A 22,015-nucleotide genomic window follows, 5' to 3' on the forward strand; every position below is an offset into this window, starting at 1 on the left:
GTTAAGATGGTAAATTTAATGTTGTGTGCATTTTACCGCAGTTAAAAATAATTTTTAAATGTGGGAGGGAAAATTAGCAGTTCAGACAACAAAGACCAGAAAGTAGAAGCTTCCTGTGTTGTCTACCATGTGCCTGACGTCTATGCATGCCCTCCCATTTCCTTTTCCCGTGGATTTTCCCAGGCAGTGCAGTAGGATTAGAAATAGAGAAAGTATTAAATTAAGGGCAACTATTACTATTATTATATTACCACAGTCATCCTCACAAAAGAAACAAAGCAACTCAGGCTCAGAAAGCCCAGGACCAAGTGGCCATGTCTAGCATTTATTCCATTATCTCCTTCAGAACCTGTGATAACCTGCCCTCGGGGCACCTTCCTGGTAATATGCTAGTCCTTGCTCACCCTGGAAACGGCTAGCCCTGACATGGACATGTAAATATTTCAATCGTGAGCTGGTCTCTTCACCTTCACCTAGGTCTCAAAAGAACTTTTAACTAACGCAATTCCAGAGGAGAGTATTGAACAGGACAAGGGCCACTTTATAAGCAGTCAACAGGGGATGAGAGTTAACTTGGTAGAGGTCACTGCATGGCCAGCTCCCACCATGTGGGTGAAATCTGACCTGGTGCCTCGGAGTTGGAATGCTCTGAACCTCCTGAGCAGGGCCAGGCTTCCAGGTACACTGGAAAACACTGTGGCTTTTCATGCCATCAAACAATCACTACTTAAGCATTTAACATTTAAATATAATCAAGTTTGTACCCTCGTCGGAGGCCAAGTCTGCTTTTTGGCAATAAAAAAGGCTTTAGCAAGTTGCTCTGACAGATTTCATTTAGGTCTTGCTAATGCATCCTGTCATATCAGAAGAGGCTTGCTGGGGAGCTAACGTAATCCTTTTAGGACAGAAAACTAATGTTCTATCCAGATAACGCAGGCTATTTCTTTATGATTGGATTTGTTCTTGAAAATGCCTTAAGATTAGTTACTGCTGACCTGATCTAAAACCCTTGAAAGTCCAAAAACTCTTTTTAAACTAAAAAAATTAATAGCTGATGCTCACCCATAAAGATAACTCTGTAAGGCCTCCACCATTATGCCACCAACCACTTCTGGTTTTCTTGCTTTTCTCCTTCACTCCCTTTTGCTACACCTATACTTCGTCATTCCTTAAACCAGTGGTTCTCAAACTTAGCCGCGCGTCAGCATCCTCTGGAGATGAATTCAGCAGTCAGGGGCAAGACCAAGAACCTGCATCTCTTACTAGTTCCTGGGCAATGCCATTGCTGTTTCCATGATCACACTCTGCCACTGCCTCATGTTTCCACAGCTACCACTCTGAAAATGCCACCACACCCACCTGGAATGCCAGCTCCTCGGTATTTCTACTCACGTCGTGTCAGAACCCCAGGAGGGACCAGGGGCAGCCCGGTTACCTTCTCTTCCCCTGCTCCCAGCTTCTTCCGCCCAGATTGACAAGGAGGGGACAAAGGAGAGCTCAGACAGTCCACTGGGGAAGGAGGAGGCTAGAGGACATTGCCAGACCTTGGGTGACCTTTTCCTTTTTGCTCCCACACCACCAGAGGGGAGCACAGAGGCACAGACCCTAGCCAGCTCTCCTGCTCTTCCTTTACCAAAGCAGATGCTCCTCTTGGGGACCCCGAGGAGAGGCAGGATTCAGTGTTCCTGAGTCCCCTCGCTAAATGACCGAATGAATGTCATCTTACTAGCAGTCCAGTCCGACTCCTGACATCTGTCTGCAAATATGAGCCATTTGATGAAGGCTTTCCCACCTGTACTTCTGAAGGAGGTACCTTTTCTATTCTGTATGTAAGTCTTTTTCAATCCATCTGCTCCATGCCTTACTCCCTTCTGGAATTTACACAGAAAGTACTCATTAAATATTTACTGAATTTAATTGGAACATACAGGTCAAAGAGTGGCCACTGTAGGTGTACCGTTACTAAAGTCAGCATCATAGAAATTACGTATCAACAGCCCTTCATATTTGCAAAACTTGCTTCCATTAACACAGTCTCCCTAAAAATGCACTTCAGAAGAAAAATCAATCCGCCATGGACAAGAAGAGCTTTCATAATACTTCTAAAAATGTCTAAACATTCTAGCTATTGTTTCCAGGAAGATATTTGTGATTAAATGCATTTGGCCCCCTAAAAATTTTTCATAATAAAAGTAAAATTAACCTTGGAAAATAACACAGAAATTAAATTGCTTTTCTTGAAGATTTCTTTCTTCAAAGCATGACTCCTACTTAGTCACATTACTAAAGGAAAATATCATGCTATGATAAAGGGACCAAAGGACGGTAACTCACCTTAGAACTAGTTGTAACATCACATCTTCACAATGTAAACCGATGAGAGTTCTGAATAATGCCAGGGACACCACACAGAGCTGGGAAGCAATAAACACACATTCTATTTCAGATATTGGAAAGAAAGCTCTACTCCCCACAGATGGAAATAAATCAGGATTACAAAATAAAATGGCCTCCTTTTTTTGTTTGTTTGATTTTTTTTAGCAGTTTGATGAAAACATGCTGCTGCCTGGGAGAATGTGTATTAAGGCTATTAGTTCTCCTGTAGGATTTGATTAGAAAGCCTGTGCCTGGAATTATGTCATTACACAGAATTACTCCTACACAATGTCTATGGCTCATATTTCTGACTTTGAAAGAACCAGATAAACATGCCCCTACAGCTCTCCAGTATGTACACGCATGCACACTCACTCACACACACATACACGATCTCTTGCTTGTTATTTGTTTTCCTATTATTTTCAAATATGATACTGTTTATTTACAAGAGTGGGCTAATAGAAAACTGCACATACCCTGGCCAGCTCTCCCTCTAGGCTTCTCAGCCCCAAGCCTCAGCTCCTTCTGGCTTGTCTCTTGGCTTTGGGGCAAACATTCTCCTTGGTTCCATTTCCAGTAGTGCTGATGGTGTGGTAATATACTTGGCCAGGAAGTTCATTAAAAAACAAGAATTCTTTCAATCTCTGATTTCCAAAAAGTAAAGATAAACAGCCAAGGAGGGGAAGATACCCAAAGGTGTATTATGAAACCAGCATGCCCTTTTGGAAGTAAGCATTTATCATTCTGTCAGGCTGCTTAAATAATTCAGGCTCTCATTCTTCATACAGGAGAATAAGTGCTGGTCTTCTAGTCAGGGTAGACTTAAAACCTGCTTGTGAAATCCACAATGGTGTCATAAAGAAACAGCTGCATTTGGCTTGCCCCAAAACATCTCTTGTGCTCAGCACAGGTTACATGCTTGTAGTTAGCCAAAACCTACAAACTCTGTCCCACTCATTCCACAACTTCGCACATGCTGTTCCTTTGCCCAGAATGCCTTTTCCTGCCTAAGCTAAACCCTGCTTATTCTCCAAGACTTACCTTGGTTTCCACCTCCCCTAGGAAATCTGTCTTCTCTTTCTCCCAGTGTTAACACGCATCACCTCCTCCCCCCAGTCTCAGTTAGGTGGCCTGCCTAGACGTTGCCATAGTAACCCCTGCACATCAACGTCAAGAGTGCTCAGCCCAGTGTCTTGGTCTTTTCATTATTGAGTTGTAGGAGTTCTTTATTCTACATACAAGTACCTTATCAGATATTTGATTTGCAAAAATTTCTTCCCATTTTGTGGGTTATCTCTTCAATTTCTTAATGGTGTCCTTCAAAGCACAGAAGTTTTTACTTGTTTATAGGTCTCCAATTTCAGATTCTTGAATCAACTGCAGAAGTTGTATCTTTCTAGAATTTGTCTATTTTATCTGAGTTATTCAATATTTTGACACATAGTATTCCCTTATAATCCTTTCTATTTCTGTAAGGTAGGTAATAATATCCCCTCTTTCATTCCTGACTTTAGTAGTTTGAGTCTTCTTACTTTTTTCTTAGTCAATCTAGCTAAAGGTTTGTCAGTTATCTCAGTCTTTTCAATGAACTTTTAGCCTCATTGATTTTCTCTATTGTTTTCCTATTCTCTATTTTGTTGATCTCAGTTCTAATCCTTACCATTTCCTTCCTTCTGCTTGGTTTGAGTTTGTCTCCTTTTCCCAGTGCCTTGAAGTGGGAGTTTAGGTTATTGACTTGAAATCTTTCTTCTTTTTTAATGTAAGTATATGTATATATACATACATATATCCTACATTTTTTCCCTCTATGTATTTCCCTCTAAGCAGTGCTACAGAACTGTCACTGCTTCCTATAAGTTTTGGTATGTTGTGCCTTCATTTTCATGTATCTCAAAGTATATTCTCATTTCCCTCGTGACTTCTTCTTTGACCAATTGGTTATTTAGGAGTATCATTTAATTTCCATTTATTTTTGTATTTTATTTCTGTCAATAATTTTTCATTCTAATCCACCATGGTCAGAAAAATACTTTGTATGATTTCAGTCCTTTTAAACTCATTTATGCTTGTTTGATGGCTTAGCATAAGGCCTATGTTGGAGAATACCCCGCGCATACTTGAAGAGAATGTGTATTAGCTGTTAAGTAGAATGTTCTGTAGATATCTGTTAGGTCTAGTTGGTTTATAATGTCATTCAAACCTTCTTTTCCCTTAATGATCTTCTGCCTAGTTGTTCTATCCATTATGGAAAGTAAAGTATTGTAACATCCAACAATTATTGTTGACTTTTCTATTGCCCCCTTAAATACCATCAGTTTTTGCTTCCTGCATTTTGAAGCTGTTTTTACATGCATATATTAACTAACTATTCTATCATCCTGATGGGTTGACTCTTTATCATACAATATCCCTCCTTCTCTCTAGTAACATGTCTTCTTTTAAAGTCTATTTTGTTGATGATTACCACAGCCATTCCAACTTGTTTTGTTTGCTGTTTCCATGACATATCTTTTTACATCCTTTAACATTCAGTCTATTGGTATCTACAGTATATCTCTGTAGATAACATATAATTTGATCTTGTTTTATCCAATCTGCCAATCTCTAACTTTTGACTGATTTCTTAATCTATTCAGATTGATACAGTTGGAATTATGTCTGCCATTTTATTTTTTGTTTTCTATGGGTCTCATATCTTTTTTGTTTCCCTATTCCTCTTTTACTGTCTTCTTTTGCATTAAGTGAATACTTCCCCTAATATAACAGTCTTATTGTTTTAATGATTTTCTTCACTATGTTTTGCAGTTACTTTATTAGAGGTTGCTTTAGGCCTTACCATATATATCTTAGCAGACTCTACTTTTTATTTACACTAAATTAGCTCCAGTGAAATACAGAAATATTATTCCCAAATAGTTCTATTCCTCCTTATCCTCTTTGTGCTATTACTGTAATATGTATCACATCTGTATATGTTACAAACTCAAAAGTATATTGTTATATCATTATTCCTTTGCTTTTAAAACAATCATTGCAATAAAAAAGAGATGGCCTTCAGGGAAGAGTTGTAAAGGGTGACACTAATAGTATAAGAAGATTTTCAAAGTTCATCAGAATGACTACCTGAATTCACAACTGCCCAGCCTTCCACTTCAAAACACTTATGGACAAAAATATAGTCTCTAATATCCAGACTTGATATACTCTGATTTCTTGGCTTCACCTGCACTTAAGCCCATATATTGCACTGCATCTTGCCTTTTCAGAAGTGCATTCTGCTATTTTTTTGGAAAAAAGTGCCAACCCAAATTGTGAAATATGTCCTATGAAAAGCAGTAAGTGGCACCTCTCTGACAGAATGACTTCTGAATGCAAAACACATTATCTAGTTCATCTCTTCCAAAATAAAAAGGTGATGGCTACAAGAAAAAAAACAAAGGAACAAGAGAAAAGACTATACATAATTTATTCCAAAACATACCATCCTGAAATTTGTTTGAGTTATAAATTCCCTTCTTCTGAGGTTCTCCTTACCCGAAATGGTGTGTTGATTCGGCTTGTGAGAGTATCTAAGATGTGGACATTCTCGTGCTGGTGCAACAGGATAAAACGGAGAAAGATCTCAAGTAATGCTGGCTCAGAGATGCTACGCAGGAAAAGGTCCAGATATGCAGTTGTGGTCATGACCTCCTCCACAGTCACCTGGGACCAACGACAGAGGGAGCACAGATAAGCATCCTCTCGATGCTGTGACACATGCTTCCCCGACGGCCCCTGGCCTCCCCACAGTGACCCCATCAAGGCAAGAACACGCCTGCCACAAGAACACACTTCAGAGCTTCATCTGAAGCCTATAACCTATTCACATTCCACAATACCTCATGCTGCTTCCGTCCTTTAATTCAAGAAGGGAAACGCAAAGACATAAAGAAGCAATTCAAGTGTTCTGACAGCTCTAATCATCAAATGCAGTTCAAACACCATAAAGATTTTAGAGTGTAATCACAAAGGGGAAAAAATGCTAATGGAAAGTATTTACATGGTCAGTAAAGGACTAATTAGAAAGCTCAGTATAACTTGTTATATTAGCCATTCAATAAATATTTATTGGGACCTGTTATGTACAAGGAGCTGGAAACATGCAAACATATTGGCTGTCCAGGGAGATGGGTTATATGTGTGATCTAACAGGTGAAAGAAGAATACCATAAAGGCGTATGAGAGGTACGGACAAGAAGTGCCGTGGATGTTCAGGTATGTTTCTGAAGAGTTGCAAGTCCAATTTTTATAAGTGAATAATTGTACATGAAGTGTTATTTATAAAGTACTATAAGAGTTTACTGCTTATAAAGTAAATGACTTTCTTTTTATAATATAAATTAGTAGTTTCTAAATGGTGTGATTTTTTCCATGCAGTAAAATGTCAATCTTTCGGGGAACAGAAAACTCTGAAGAGTCAAAATTTGTAAGGAGCTGGGGATTTTATGCTAAAAGCATCAAAAAAATTTTTTTTATTTTGGTATCCTTAATCTACAATTACAGAAAGAACATTATGTTTACTAGGCTCCCCCCTTCACCAAGTCCCCCCCACATACCCCTTCACAGTCACTATCCACCTGCGTAGTAAGATGCTATAAAATCACTACTTGTCTTCTCGTGTTGTGCAGCCCTCCCCGTGCCCCCTACGCACTATACATGCTAATCGTAACACCCTCTTTCTAAAAGCATCAAAATTTTAATTTTAAATATTTTGATATGGAATATTTCAAGAACAAGTATACATTTCTTCATCTTCCGAAAAGCAGAATATAAGATCTTTTGATGAATAGGGGTCATCAATCGCCTTATTGTCTGTATTACAGAAATACTCAAACTGGGATGTATGAAAATCACCAGGGGAACACTTAAAATTTCAAATTCTAACACTATATCCTAGAAATCTGCCCTGCCATAGTCTAATGCACTTGGTGCTAAGTGAGAGAGAGGGAGATACTCTGAGTGATTACCTCTTCTCTGTCCCAGCTTTCTACTTCTTTCTTCCTCCCTTTAAAAGTGTTAATGTCACTTTATCAGGCTGTTACTGGGTCATTCCTTTTATCATACTTTCCTCTCCTTGTAATTTTCTGCTTTCAAAATCCACAAATCTGTTTAGAAACCAGACCTCCAAGTCTGCCTTCCAAGTGTAGCTAGGCCCTCTGTGGATGCATCTGTACATAAAGGCTTTAATTACTTCTATAAGTGTTCTTGGTCCTTAGGCATGTTCTAGATAGATGAGTCTATTACCAAATCAATTTTTGTCTGCTTTCTCTACTCTGAGTAAAGCATGCCTGTACAGTGCATCTGAATCTACCCCCCCAGAATCTACTGACAACTCAGCCAACGGGGCCCTGAGCAGCCTAAGACCAGAGTGCAAACTGGCTCTGCACCAATGCTGTGGGCCCTCAAAGCACTCAACACACCACTGTGTCATCTAAGCAACCTTAAAGGGTTCCCTGAGGCCTAAATAGAGCAAAGGAAACCAGTAAGCACCAACCACTCAGCAAATAAATTATCTTGAGAAGAGTGCTTCTCATTGGCTGTCCCTGCTTCCAAAACAAACCGCTTCTACCCTTGTGTTCTCTGGTGTGGATAAAATAAGAGTTTCTGTGGCCAGGATTCTCACCTGGCCATGGTTGAATAGCTCACTGCACACCTGTGGGCAATACATGGCTGTTGACTCTATAAAAAGAGCTCTGCCCAGTGCTCTGGGCACGACATGGTGGCAGGGCTATAAGGCTGCAGGAGAGCAGAGCAGAGGCTGGAGTGGTGGCAGCACCGAGGACAGAGGCCCAGAGGATGGCTGTGCAGGATGACTGTGCAGAGAGGCCCAGAGGACGGCTGTGCAGACAGAGGGGCCCAGAAGCAGAGACTGGCTTGCTGCATGCAGACTCGCTCTGAGTGAATGGGATTCTAGTGACTGACCTGCACCTGGAAATAAAGTTGGGTATAACCCTTTTGCCCCAAAGAACGTTTTGCTGTCAATTTCTTTGGTCACACTGAATCTATAGCGAACTTGCCTGGGGCTGAAACCCATTGGCAAGGCATCTGATGTTCTCCAGCCCAAGCTTGTGGCACTCTTAACACTGTCCTGGGACATACATACACTGTGTCATTTTCTTTATTACTGCAGTGCAACGAACAGAGTCTGACACATAAAAGTTTCTTAATAAAACATTTTCTGAATAAATGACAGCCCCCAAGGACCTAGGGATTTACATTTGGTAGAGTTGAACTTAATTTTCAATTCTTCCCTCTTGTCTCCCTGTGTTCTGAAGGCCTCAGAGAGAGTGAGGACATTTTTTATAAAGGCCTATAAAATAACTGATATCACCAAGTACAGCTAAGTGGGAAATGATTCATAACACTACCAAACATGTGGTCCCATTAGCTCACACCCATTTCACTACTGCAATCTCAGGGTCCTTTAGCAGAAACATAATCCAAAATCAAATCAGCAAAAGTCTGATTTCCTAGCAGTCTTGCTTGCTAGAAAAAGTAGCATTACTCATTTCAAACGGGCCATGCACACAGCTTCTGAATACCAGTTTCAACTCCACTACTGAGCACCGTGGAGCTTCCATGTCAAGCAGAATCCCAGGAGCTGCCTTTGCACCAATAATGCAGCATCAGCTTTTCCCCCCTTAAGTTACACATGACCTTAATGATGTCAGCAGCACAACAATAAACTCTTTAGAATATAAGTCTCAGCCTTTGGGGGCTGACATGAAAGGAGGGCATTAAACATCTATTGTTTATCACCCTTAGTAAGGATAAATGAAAATATTTTTTTTTCTTATTAGAAATCAAAACTGTCATTTGTAAGCTAAGAGGATTTAAGAAAGCACCTGGAGGGGCAGCATTTACATGAAGTGTTATAAATATTAAAAGTTGCAAATTCTTTGGAAATCGTGGTCACACTCACCTTGATCTATTACCCAAAAAAAGGAAGATATGGTTTCCTTCTTTTTCCATTTCTTCCCTCTCCCATATTCTAGAAAGCTGGGACAGAGAAGAGGTAATCTCAGAAAGACTCCCCCAAATCTTCCCCTGTTCCATTATCTTACTTTTCAGAATCTTCTAATCCTCCAAATAGGTAACCTCATTAACGAGGATGAGACTGAAGCCCATGTGTGATCACTTAAAAGCTAACAATGAACCACCAGGGGAAAGTGGCTCTGCTTTGCAGAATGTAAAAGTGAAGCTTCTCCTAATGCCCCAGGAGAGGGAGTATCAGTGAAACAGCGGAGCAGCACCCTCTTCATGTTACGAGCAATAATGAGTCGTTGATGTCAGTAAGACCTCTTGCCTTACAGATGACTGTCAATATTTACTTCACTTGTTCTATGCAGAGCTGCACGTAGCTACAAATTTACATAGAGGTAATAGTACAAATAGTAAATTAGGTTCTACCTTACTACCATGACTGCAGTGACCCAAGGAAAAACCTGTTTCCACAAATAATCCTTGAACCTAAACAATTCACCTGCTTAGGAGCTCTTATATGCTTACATGTCAGCCCATTTCTGGAATGCAGCCCTAACTCAGGTACTTAATTTTTACTTATATCAAATCCAATTTGGGCTACCCTTTGAAATAAATCTCTTTCTTCACCCACCTTCTCCATCCTCCACCAGCCTTTACCCAAGTTCTCCTTCATGCCAAGCACCCTTCACCAATTCCACACACTGGTGATTTTCAAACTATAGTGAGAGACCCAAAAGTGGGAATTGAAATCAGTTTACTGGTTCACTAATGGTTTTTCCCAGATCCAAACAGAAAATTCTAGAGAACACTGCATGTAGTAAGGGTGAGTACTGTTCTGTGCAACTTCTGAATGAACATTATATTCAAAGTATATGCAATACTATATATGTGCAGGTGCCTTATTATATATATCCAGTAAATGTACACACACAGACACAAATGTATAAGGTACATGTCTGGCTACACATACAGTGAACACCATCTGAAGACCACAAAAGCGGGAACACGAATACGAAGCCAACGCACAGGCCTCTCCGCTGGCCCCTCACCCACCAGTCCCCATACTTCAGGCCCCGCGCAGCGTGATCTCAGTCTGAAGAAGGGTGTGCATAGTTGAGATCAGTTCTCTGAACAGGATGGCAACTGAATTTGCATGTACTCCTTTTTTACCTTAGCCTAAGAGCTCCAACAGAGCATTTTTATTTTTATATTTTATTAAAATGTTCTCAGAAATGGGCAAAACAGAGAGTCTGTTTTCTTTAAAGAGGGGTGGGGTGGGGAAGTAGAAGCCGACATCGTGAGTCACATTCCACACTCTCAAAGATGAAGGCCGGAACCCAGCCCGGCCACCATGCCCACAATCAGCACGGTGCCTTCCCCTAATGTGTTGTACAGGAGTGAAATTGAGCATATACATGTTCTGACCTTTCTGTAATCAGCTCTAGTTGGGCAATTCCATTTGCATCTAAATTAGCATGAGAATCCTCCCTGTAATAGCAGGTGTATGTGTGTACTGAAAAACAAATTTCCCACCAGCTAATCGTTTTTTTTGTGATCCAGTCGCACTGGAACAAACAGATGGGTTCTACCTTCTGTCGCTCAGGCAGGTGGCAGGCAGGGGGGTCAGGTGACTTGTACCCTCGCCAAGTTAGAAGCCACCCTTCCTTGGCTTTTCCTTGGATACAGAGCTAGCCAATGGTTCATATGGGTCACGTGAGAGGCCTCGGCCCCCAGCGGCTCCAACTGGAGAGGAAGGACACAAGGAGACCCACGTGGGCCCTGCTCGCTGAAAGCAAAAGCGGGACAGGAAACAGGCATGACGGAGGGAGGGTACAGGTCCGCAGGGCTCTTCACAGAGGGCCCAGGCTAAGCCCCTGCTCACTGCTGCCCGACGGACAAGCTAAGGGACAGGCAGGGTGCATGCCCACCGGGGTGCATTCAAGGGCAGCACAGGACATGCTCTTCCCAGCCAGCTTCCTCCCTCCCAGGACACGGTGCAAGGGGAAGGCAGTCACCTGCTTCTCAGCGAGCAGTCCCACTGTTTCAGCCAAAAATTCAGGACAGAAACGTTCAATTATTCTAAGTCCGCAAAGAGTCTGCAGTTGGTGAATGAGGGTCCCTCCCTCCTCACCCCCTTCCTGCCTCCCTCCTGCTCCTCAACCTCTAGGCCACACACTTCACTGCCGCCGCCACCAGAGGCAGGCTGGGGAGGTAAATGCAGACGTCATCCAAAGTCAGTTTGGCAATTTATTCCTAAAATATATGAGGGAGGAGGAAATTAAAATGCTGGCTACAATGACTTCAGCATATTTAAAGGAAAAGATGTTAAAAATAAATCCAGTCTCTGCCCTTTTCCCCCAGCATTTCTTTAATGTATCTGTAATACATTAAATATAATAATTAAATCAATTAAATATTAATTAAATATAATAAATGTCCTCTTGCCTTTCATAAACCTCTCCCTGGAGGAATCAGCAAATTATTTCTAAAGCCTCCTTTCCTTCACTCTGTGTATATAGTTTGTAGCCTACTACTTCATTATAATAGAACTTAACAGTGTAATTCGGTGTATGATGCATTATATTTGAACCTCATGCAACAGAACTTAGTTATTGAAATACTCCAAATGTCACATAAGAAAGGTGTTTTATACTATAAAATAGTATATAATAGATCAGAATTAACAGGGAAACCGAAGTGTTTAGCCTCGAAGCAAAAATCTGATGAATATTCCAAAGATGACTTGACCCATCCCTTTCCTGTTTAGAATTGTTCCACAATGATTCTTCTAAGTTGCAATATGAAGAACCAGAAAAACAACAGTAACACTGATCCGTTCTTGAGCACCTACTGGGTAATTAAGGACTGTTCTCAGCATACCGTTTCGGCTCTTGGACTCCACACAATCGTATGAGAACTGACACACCCTAAGCAGAACAGATCCGTGTTGAAAGCACCCTGGAGTAAGCTAACACAATCGCTGCGAGACAAAAGAAGCTGGCTGAGTCAGGAGCGGAGGGCTGATGCTGGGCAGCCAGAACACAAACACCCATGCCCCCTTCCTTCTTCTGAGCTCAGACAGGGACTGCCCGGCTTCCTTCAGCAACGCCGCTCACTGGGTCTTCCCAACAAGAACGCATTCCTCCTGGCAGAGGGAGAGTCCGCCTGTATAAGGTAAAGCGTGCCTTACCCTGCCCTCACGTTAAGAAGTGGTCATGCAGAAATGTTGTCCTGCAAAACTCAGCTTTCTTTTCTATTTTGGAATTCTTATTAGACCCCCTCAGTTTCCTCTGTTCTAGGCTAAGTCGATTTCCTTTCTTACGGCACGTATCCATCCTTTAAGATTGCAAACTTACGGCAGAAATGACTGGGTCTGACCCACAGTGGGGCTTTCCAAAGCACCTGGTACACGGGCAGGTACTCAGAGGGCAATCCATAAACATGTCAGGGTGGAAATCAGCAGTCCTGTTACTAATAAAAACGTGGTTTTCAAAGCCCATGTTCGGGTAACTTCATTAGCAGGGCAGGTAGGTTAATTTGACAATACATGAACAGCAGAGGAAATTTTCCTTTTATAATAAGTAACATTTCATTGACAATACAGAGCCTAAACTCACGCTATGCTCTTGAATTACAGCAACCTAGGAAAGTGACCCATTGGGAAAAAATAAATGCTTCCTCAGGCTTCCTTCCCCATGGTTTCTCTTCTTGATTAGTAAGACAGAACTACTGAATTCTGATGAGACTGACTTTAAACCCAACAGTAGTGGAGAAATGGTTCATGGGCCAGAGTCCCAACTGGCAGCTTCTTTAGAATTAAGTATTTGAGAACAAATTGAGAAGATGCATCTAATGCCTGCCACCACCACATTCAATCTGCCTGCTGAGTTAAATGTATTACTTAGGGGTGGAACTGTTTATGCACAGCAATTTTCCTAGACACCAGAATTGTAACAAAGGCAATCTTTGATGAAGAGACAGATTTTATTCCTGGTTTATTTTCCATGAGTGATGGAAAGGCCTCCCCACAGTGGAAGACTGAGAACACACATAGGTGTCTGCCCAAATTCAATAATTCTAGTCTTTCTGGTAGTTTCTCTGTTACCCCAACCTGCTCATCATCTGGCACTGGATAATCACAGGGGGAAGATGCAGAGGACAGCTTGTCAGAGTTATTCTATCTCACCAGGCACGCAAGTCAGACATAAAAATAAGGGGCAAGCAAGACCTTAAAAAAAAATAAGTTTGGGGCAAAAGAAAATTGTAAGGTAAAATAAGCAGACTATAAACTTCCTTTCTGTTTTCTTTGCCTTTTTAGTTTTCTTAGGACTACTTGAAGAAAAACCTGCAGGGCATTCGTTGCTGATAAATTTTTAATGTTCTATTAGCAGAGTGCAGGGCAATAATAAAAGACTCGTACCAACTTTCAGACCAGATTCTCCCCTCTCCACATTGGTTTCCAAGGCAAATACCACCTGGCTGCCTTAGATAAGGTGGGGTTTTGTGTGAGTTATTTTTGGTATTTCTGGAGGTGAGGGGGTGCCCTTCCTATCTTTTCACAATTCTGATGCTTAAGAACCGAGTCCTTTGGTACAGCATTATCTCCCTCATGCACTTGTTGAAATTAAAAGGAAAGAAAGAAAGAAGTCTAATTTTCCATTTCAAATCAAAAGTAAATGTAAGCTTAATTTATAACCCTAGTTTTCCTCTCCTATACTGGGAGAGAGGGGACATGAAGTACTACAGAGAGGTCAGCACCTCAGACCGGTTCGGACTAAAACATTTACTGTGTGTGCGTGTTAAGACAATGAATACAGTTTTGTCTCCCAACTTCTACAATTGGTAGCAGTAAAACTAGGTGAGAAGAGCTGTACTAAGAGAAGGAGCAGAACCAGGTATGTCGAGGGGCAAATGTTTAAGGTACCTCTAGGCCAGCTGGGACCCAGCCTCTGAGCCACAAGCTACCCACATAGACAAGACTGCAAATTATAGAAGAGTACCCCTGAGCAGAGTGGCCCCTCCAGGCCTACAGTTTGGTAAGTAGATGGCTTGGCTGGGGCTGAAAGTACCTTCTGCAATTAAAGTCACTGCCTCCTGGGGGTGGACACAGCCCCATGCAAGGGGACACAATCTGGCAAGCAGAAGGTAAGCATCTCCTGTCTGTCTCTTCAGCAGGGCATCCCTGTGCAGTGGACAACCTGCATAGCCCTCTACCTGACTATCCTGTGCTTTTCCAGTAATTATAATGACCAAAACATCAACAGAAATAAAAGTTTGTGAACATGTAAGAAACTTTGCAGTTTGTGATGGGCACTTCTCACTGCCTAATATTCAGTCTCCCTTTCCTGCCTGAGAATAAGCCCGAACTTGAGAGCTGAAAACTACATTTCCCTTCCTCTTTTGCATCTGCGGTAGCTGTATATGCGCTGGACAGTGAGGTGTAAACAGAATTGGTGTATGGACTAGGAAAGGATTTTTGGAGGGAGTTTTCTGTCACTTTAAGGGGGTTTTCTGTTATCTACAGTTAAACCTTGTGCAAACTGAAACAGTGTTTTCCCTGAAAATAAGATGATCTGCTTTGTAAGTAAGCTGCTATAGAGAGCTCATCCCCATCATTTAGTACAGTGCCTCACATATACTGGGTGCTCAAAATATATTTGTTGAGTGAATAATTTGATAAATAAATGGTTTATACCAAGAGAAAACCAAGTAACCTTTGCAGCCCAGAAAAAACCAGAAATGTAGTGTCAAAAGTAATCTCATAACTCATTTTCCAATCCTCAAAACATGAGAACAGTGTATTTCTCAATTTTTTTAACCATGGCCCATCATAAAAATTATATTTTACAATAATATGTAATATTTACCATTGTTAAGCACAGTGCACTCTGATATTTTGTTTTTAAGTGCTAATTGTGACCTACCAAACTGACTCATTAATGTGACAAGAGTCACTTTTTGAAAACTGTGTTTAGAACAGTTAACTGAGCTTACATTAAGTTAACTTTTCTATTAACTAGTAGGCAAATAAGAGCCAACACTAAGGCTTAATTTTTTAATTAAAACTCTAAAATATTTTAAATTTAGTGGAAAGAAACAGTGGTAGAAATAAAAATTATGCTTATTTTGTTTGACATTTTTATACGATAGTTAAGTATCATCACTTAATGTCTTGGGGTTTCTACAGCATAAAAACAAGATACTGAATGTGCACTGGGGAAGTGTGCCTGGGACTCGGGGGGTTGGGGGGGGCCTGCGGGCCAGCGAGGGGACCTGTCCTCCTGATCAGCCCCGCCTTCTGCTCCTCACGGGCCAGGGACGGCGTCCGCCCTCGGCGCTTGTCAGGCCAGGCTGTGAGTACGCGTGTTGGCTGTTCTGTCTCTGCGGAGAAGGGAATTGAACATGTGCTTCCTTTCTCAGCTGGTATTCTCAGTCTAGAGATAATGATTTAAGGAAGAGGACGGTATCCCAGGGAGTAGAAAATGGACTGCGGCGGGAATATTAAACACTAGCATTCTAATCCTTATTATCTGGTGACCTTGGGCAAATCAAGTAATCTTTTGGCGTCTCAACTCCTGCAGCTGTTAAAACAAGCCTGGTGCCTCTGACCTGCTATGTAATCTAGCCCAGCAAATTTCTGCGTATCAGTGAAGGTCAACGATGAGATGTGGGGGAGGCTTCCACGCCAAGTGCCCTCCCCCACAGATTTCCGAGAGGGCGTAAAGAAGTGAGGCTCTACAGCAGGTGGAAAAGCACTCTGGGACACTTAGAGGACTCCCTGATGCAAATAGAAAGCCACCCATAAACCCTTGGCGGGTATCTAATGTGAAAGAAGTGAAAAATCATCTCTTTCATATCCTTTATTCCTCTCACAAATATGAGCTCACAGGCTGAATACTTTTCAAACCATAAGCCTTAATGTTCACAGCTGTAAAATGATGGTGTTAAACCAGACAACCTCTCCTCTCAGTTCCAAAAATCTGAGATTCTTTGATTCCATGTCAGTGACATGAAACATGAGCTAACTTCAGTTCTTTGCCCTGTAATTTTATCTTCCAGCCTAACAACACGTAACTATTCTAATGTGATAAGGATGCTAGCCACTTTCTTTTGATACATTTTCTTAACTGTTAAATTGAATATTTAATTGAGTGTTTTTCATGTGTACAATATACTAGCAGCTTAGGATACGTGAGAGTGAGAAAGATCCTGTCCCTCGGGGTCCTTACAGCAGTCGGCCTAAAATTCGCATGATGAAACCAGTGCTGACCTGCCAGGTCCCCAGCAAAAGCTCGGCAGCAGCTGAGAGATGACAGACATCAGTGTGTGCGTAAGTGCAGGGCTAGCCCAATGTGGCAAAGGTTCCAGGACTTGCCAGATTAATATGTTTTGGACAAACAGCCAGGAAGTAGGAAGAATAATCCAGCAGGAACATGGTAATACGAGCGCAGAGGCTAGGAGGGCACTGCTCTGACTCAGATTCGCACCTGAAAATCAGGGAGGAAGGAAGGTTAATGCGTGGGCTGGAGCCAGACGGGGGTGGCTTTCAAAGACAAGTAAAGGAGTCTAATTATTTTCTGCAGGTAGCAGGGACCCATCATAGGTTCTTGAACACAGGAATCACATTTAAATCACCCCCATTTGTTTTTTTTTAATATATAATTACTGCCCCAAATTTGTTAGGCTTTAGAAAGGTTGGGTTTTTTTAGATCTGAGAGAGAATGATGAAGTTTCTGATCCTAATGTCTCCTCCCATATGCAGGATTGCCCTCAATAACTCTTCCCTGGGGAAGAGCCTGTCCCTCCCCACTTCCTTCTGGGAGCCAGGCTGCCAACAGGAACTGCACGTGCTTCTCTGCTCCTCCCACCGCAGGCTCTGTGGTGCGTCTGGGTGAGTCTATCTAATTCTGGAGCTCAGTATGAGGAAATCTTACCCACAGGTAGAAACCCTATTCTCCACCGTCAGCTTCATTGATGATAAAGGTGCTACTTTGGTCTTCCATCAGCTTCACTCATTTTCCATATTCCTCAGCTTGTCAGATCTCAGATATCTCTAAACCTCTCTTGGTCTACACTGACTTTCTGAAACTCTCTTGGTCTACACTGACTTTCTGAAACTCTCTTGGTTTACACTGACTTTCTCAAACTGCATCCCAGCTCCCTCAGCTATGCAACTTCAGTCTACATCAATTCATGGCTACAGTGATTCATGGTACAGTGGCTGCTGTACTAGGGCCTCACTGCCCTCCAGTCAACGCCCACTGCGGCAACCTGTATTTTCAAAGCCCACACCACCCCCAGCACCAGCTATGAGTTAAACCAAAGTACTCCCCACAAATTACATTTGCCCTTCTTCCCACTAACGCCCCTTCCATACTTTTTAAATAAAAGTCTATATTCTCTGCCCTCTAAGTAAACAAGCAGTCTGAACACGAATGATCAGTGAAATTAACTCTTTTAGGGAGCAACAACATTTTAAGGGATTAATATACAATGAGACAAAATTCTAACATGTTGATAACGTAAGGATGAAAATTCTGAGCCCACCTTTCCCAGCTGGGACCTCTGTTGGCACCCCTTTACCATCCCTGCCCTCAGCCCACCAGAAGGACAACTAGACACACAGGCAGCAATGCTACTTCTCTCTCAGGCACCATTTCCAAAGGAAGAGAAAAAAGCCAGGTGTTATTATCATTACCATTAATTATTACTAGTGTTAATAGTGGCTCCTGAAATAGCTACTGAGAGCCCCAGCTCTTTGCCAAGCACTGTAGTAGATGCTTCACATATATTATCTGAGTTAATTCACCTTGGCCCTGTAGGGTAGGTAGCAGGGTTCTCTAATTAGGTTCCCTAATTACTTATCTTCCAGATAAGTAATTAGGGGCTCAAAAACTTGCCCCCAAATCACACAAATGGCAGACACCACATCCATCAGAGACCAGATCTCCATGATATCACATTTCATGTTCTTTATACTATTCTAGGGGAAGCCAAGGCAGGAATTCTAGCAATTCCTTGTCATTCTCATCCCCTGCCTTCTGAGAACAACAGGAACACTTTGAAATTGAATAGTTGTATCAACTATGTGAACTGATTACAGCCAAAGACACGGTCTCCCAATATAAGAATTCAAGTTATAGCATCAGGAGGATTCATCCCCATCCCTGCCCCTTTACCACCCCATCCCTTCCTCCAACCAGTTCAGCTACATTTCTCAGAAAGAGGCTGCTCGCAGTGACAGATCAGGACTTTACTCCGGAAATGGCTTCTCCAAAGAACTCACTGAGCACCTTCCTACGGGAAACCACAGAAAGTGGTGAAATTCATCTGAAAATCAACAACAGAAAAAAATGTTCTTAAAACTAACAAGAGAAAAAGTAGATTTAATGTGAGATACCCACTTCCCTACTATCACTGGGACAAGTGCCAACACTATAGAATCGATACCCTGAGACGAAGACAATGAGAATAATACATTAAACTGCCACTCACAAAAGCATTAACTCTGGCCCTCACTGCTCTGGCTATCCCTGAGAGTCCCCCGTTCCTCAGAGCTGGGTCACCCGACAAGACTGACCCCACCAGCACCAACTAGAGACGTAAAAATGGACTCATTTAGACACGAGGACAACCTCATTACTCCAATCACAACACAGTACACGTATGGCCCGAAGGAGAATACTGGTCTTCAAACGCTGATCGCCAATGCTCAAACTTGATTTGGAATCCAGTGATTCACAACACGCTTCCAAGGGTTGCATTCAAGGGTTCTCAACCCTGGCTCCATGTCAGAATCACCCGGGGAGCATTTAAAACTACCCATACCCTGCCTGGATCCAGGTAAATCAGATCCTTTAGGAGCAGAGCAAGGCTTCCTGTGTTGATTCCCATGCGCACCAGGATGAGAGCCACTCTCACAAGGGACGCCTCCAGTACACAGGTGCTAAGGTGCCATTTAAGATATTTCTGCAGATGGAGTAAAAAAAGTAAAACAAAACACTGGTTTTTGCTGAGCAGTACTCTTAAGTATAAAGATGCCCAATCACATTTTTTCCAAAGAGAAGTCAGGCCTGGGAAGTAAAAAAGCATTTCAGATTACAAGGCAAAATCGGTGGTGAGATTCCCCGCCCTGTGTTGCCCACTCAGTCATTAAGTCATCCGGTTTGGAAGATACCATCTTCTGCCATCTACAATATGCAATAGGTACTTTTCAGAGCTTCAGAAAAGATTTAAAAGCTCTATTGAAGGAAACAAAGGAGTAATTTGGAAGCTTCCAAAAATTTAATTAATCCAACTGGGTAATAGAATATTTACTGTATGCTGTTGAATAATCGTCCAACTGAATACTAGAGGATTTCCCAGGAATAATATTTAGATCTAAATAATTCCCAACTATTATGGGAAGATCCACTACAGCAGACTTAATGTTTTGAATTAATGAGTAAAAGAATCCAAGCACCGGTTTAAAAAATATGTTGACATATGAACCACATCCTTATCTTCCTTCCCCCATTGAAAAATAATAATAATGGTGAATAACATGCCTGGCTTTAGCGCTGGGAGGAACCAACTAATCCTACAGTCACTCTGGGCTGCTGACCTCACTCTCCCGATATGAACAAAGGGTTCCAGATGACCATCTGCAGATTAGTTAAGTAAAAATATGGTTCCTTTCTTCATTTTAAAGTAGGGCCACCAAAAAACTAAACCCGAGAGCGTCTTCTTAGATCCACTAGATGGTGCAAACTCTCCTTTTCGAACAGATTTAACAGGAGGAGAAACTCATGCAGGGCATCAAAAAATTAATACGGGTGCCCCCAGGCAGCTCCTGCACTGCCCAGGAGCTGTGAGAAGAGGGGATTTGCTCTCTGTCTTGCAATTAACAACAACGTAAGGAGCTTTGCTAAATTCTGCGTTAAGAGCTCAGGAGCTAACTTAAGCCATGGGAGGAATTGTGGAACTAAGATTTGCTTCAGGGAAGCAGGTAATGGAAAGAAATGATACTGAAGCCTCAAGACCTGGAGATCTGGGGTCCAAGCTCAGCCAGCAATCAGCTGTGTGAGCCTGAGCAAGTCACTGAACCTCTCTGGTCCTCACCATCTTTATATGAAAAATGAGGAAGTAGTCCTAGACAATCTCTGGAATTCTATCTAGTGCTAAAATTCTATGAGTGCTCTATACTATGGTTCTATCTCCAACTTAATCTCTACATTTAGATTTGGGAAGAACTTCAAACACAAAGGATATGTTTCATGAAGTCCATCCAAAACTGAATTTTATCACTGAAAAATATTCATGGAGTGCTTATTGGGTGTCAGCATTGGGCTAACAACATGCCAGGGAATGAGGACATGGAGACAATGAAGGAATCCCTCAACTTTGCTTCACACGTAAGTGTTCTATGAAATTGAAATTTAATGAATCTCAAAGTTCTGAACTGCTAAATTATGACAGACAGAATGCCATCTTCAAAGATAAAAACTGGCAGCTAAATCTACTGGTTCTATTAAAGCATTTAACACAAATATAAATATCACACATGCTTATCCCACTGGTTGGATGTCTTGATAAATAACCATGGCAATGATATATTATCAATTATTACCCCATAATTGAGGTAAAAAGCCAAAAACAGTAAAGAAATGTTTGCCCACTTCACACAATTTTGTTGCTAGGTGTGGAGAGCACATTTCAAACATGAATCTTAGAGCCATCCCTGGTTTGTCAATAATACTGTTTTGTTCATTTTTCTTCTGCTTCTTTCTGTAAAAATCTTATGTCTTCCTTTATGTTTTTTCATCTTTATTTAAAATATCCGTATCTTCCTTTATATTTTTCCAGCAATATCTGTCTCATATCTGGTCATTTCCCTTTCAGACTTCCACAACAAAGAAGAGTTGTCTTGCATTCAGTAAAAACCACCCCTGGCCAATCCTAAGCAGCACCCCCCAAAGCACCTTTCCTCCCACTCCATGTGACCCCAGGATGCCAGCTGTCAGCCACATACCAGCTCATCGATCTGCCTGGCCCCCCACAGCTCTGACTCATCTCTGCTTAGCTTCCTCCTCTCACTCCCTCACATCCGCTCCATACACACACACCCTGACCTAGTCACCACATCTACATTCACACATTCCCTTATTTTAGAAAACAGCAAAATACCTATTATGTACAAGGTAGTATATGATATGCTGCCATAATATTTGTTCAATGGATGTAATAAACATTATTAATAAACAATGTAATAATACAATAATAATGTAATGAACAATAAAAAATAAACAAACATGTATAGTCTCTACTCTTATGGCATTTACCACGCAGCAGGACAGGTAAGACATATTAAACCCATAGTGATCATACAAGGCAACGATTAAGTGCCATGAGAGTGATACCAACCAAACTCAAGTGGAGAACAGTTGCCTGTGCCTGGCGTGATGAGGAAGACTTGAAGAAGGTGGCCTGTGGTCACACAGAGGCGGAGAAAGATTTGGATTAATATAGTTGGAGGAGAAGCACATCTCAAGTAGAAGGCAGGCATAAGCACTGGCATCAAACCAGAAGTCTAATTCTCACTTGGTGTGCAGCAAATCATCCAAGAAGCTGGAGA

At 41.7% G+C, this 22,015-nt stretch overlaps 1 protein-coding gene across 8 annotated transcripts in view; it reads right to left on the reverse strand.

Moving 5' to 3' along the window:
* Positions 1 to 22,015, reverse strand: part of FHIP1A (FHF complex subunit HOOK interacting protein 1A) — a 252,114-nt gene that overhangs the window by 21,346 nt on the left and 208,753 nt on the right. For all 8 annotated transcript variants that reach the window (XM_073232581.1, XM_036998555.2, XM_073232580.1 and 5 more), the window contains 2 exons: positions 5,914 to 6,081; positions 2,335 to 2,414 (listed from right to left, as the gene is read on the reverse strand). In XM_073232581.1, coding sequence (XP_073088682.1) covers positions 2,335 to 2,414; positions 5,914 to 6,081 — 248 coding nt within the window. The remainder of the gene's footprint in view (positions 1 to 2,334; positions 2,415 to 5,913; positions 6,082 to 22,015) is intronic.

The sequence above is a fragment of the Manis javanica genome, chromosome 3, assembly GCF_040802235.1.
Source record: "Manis javanica isolate MJ-LG chromosome 3, MJ_LKY, whole genome shotgun sequence".
Classification (NCBI taxonomy): domain Eukaryota; kingdom Metazoa; phylum Chordata; class Mammalia; order Pholidota; family Manidae; genus Manis; species Manis javanica.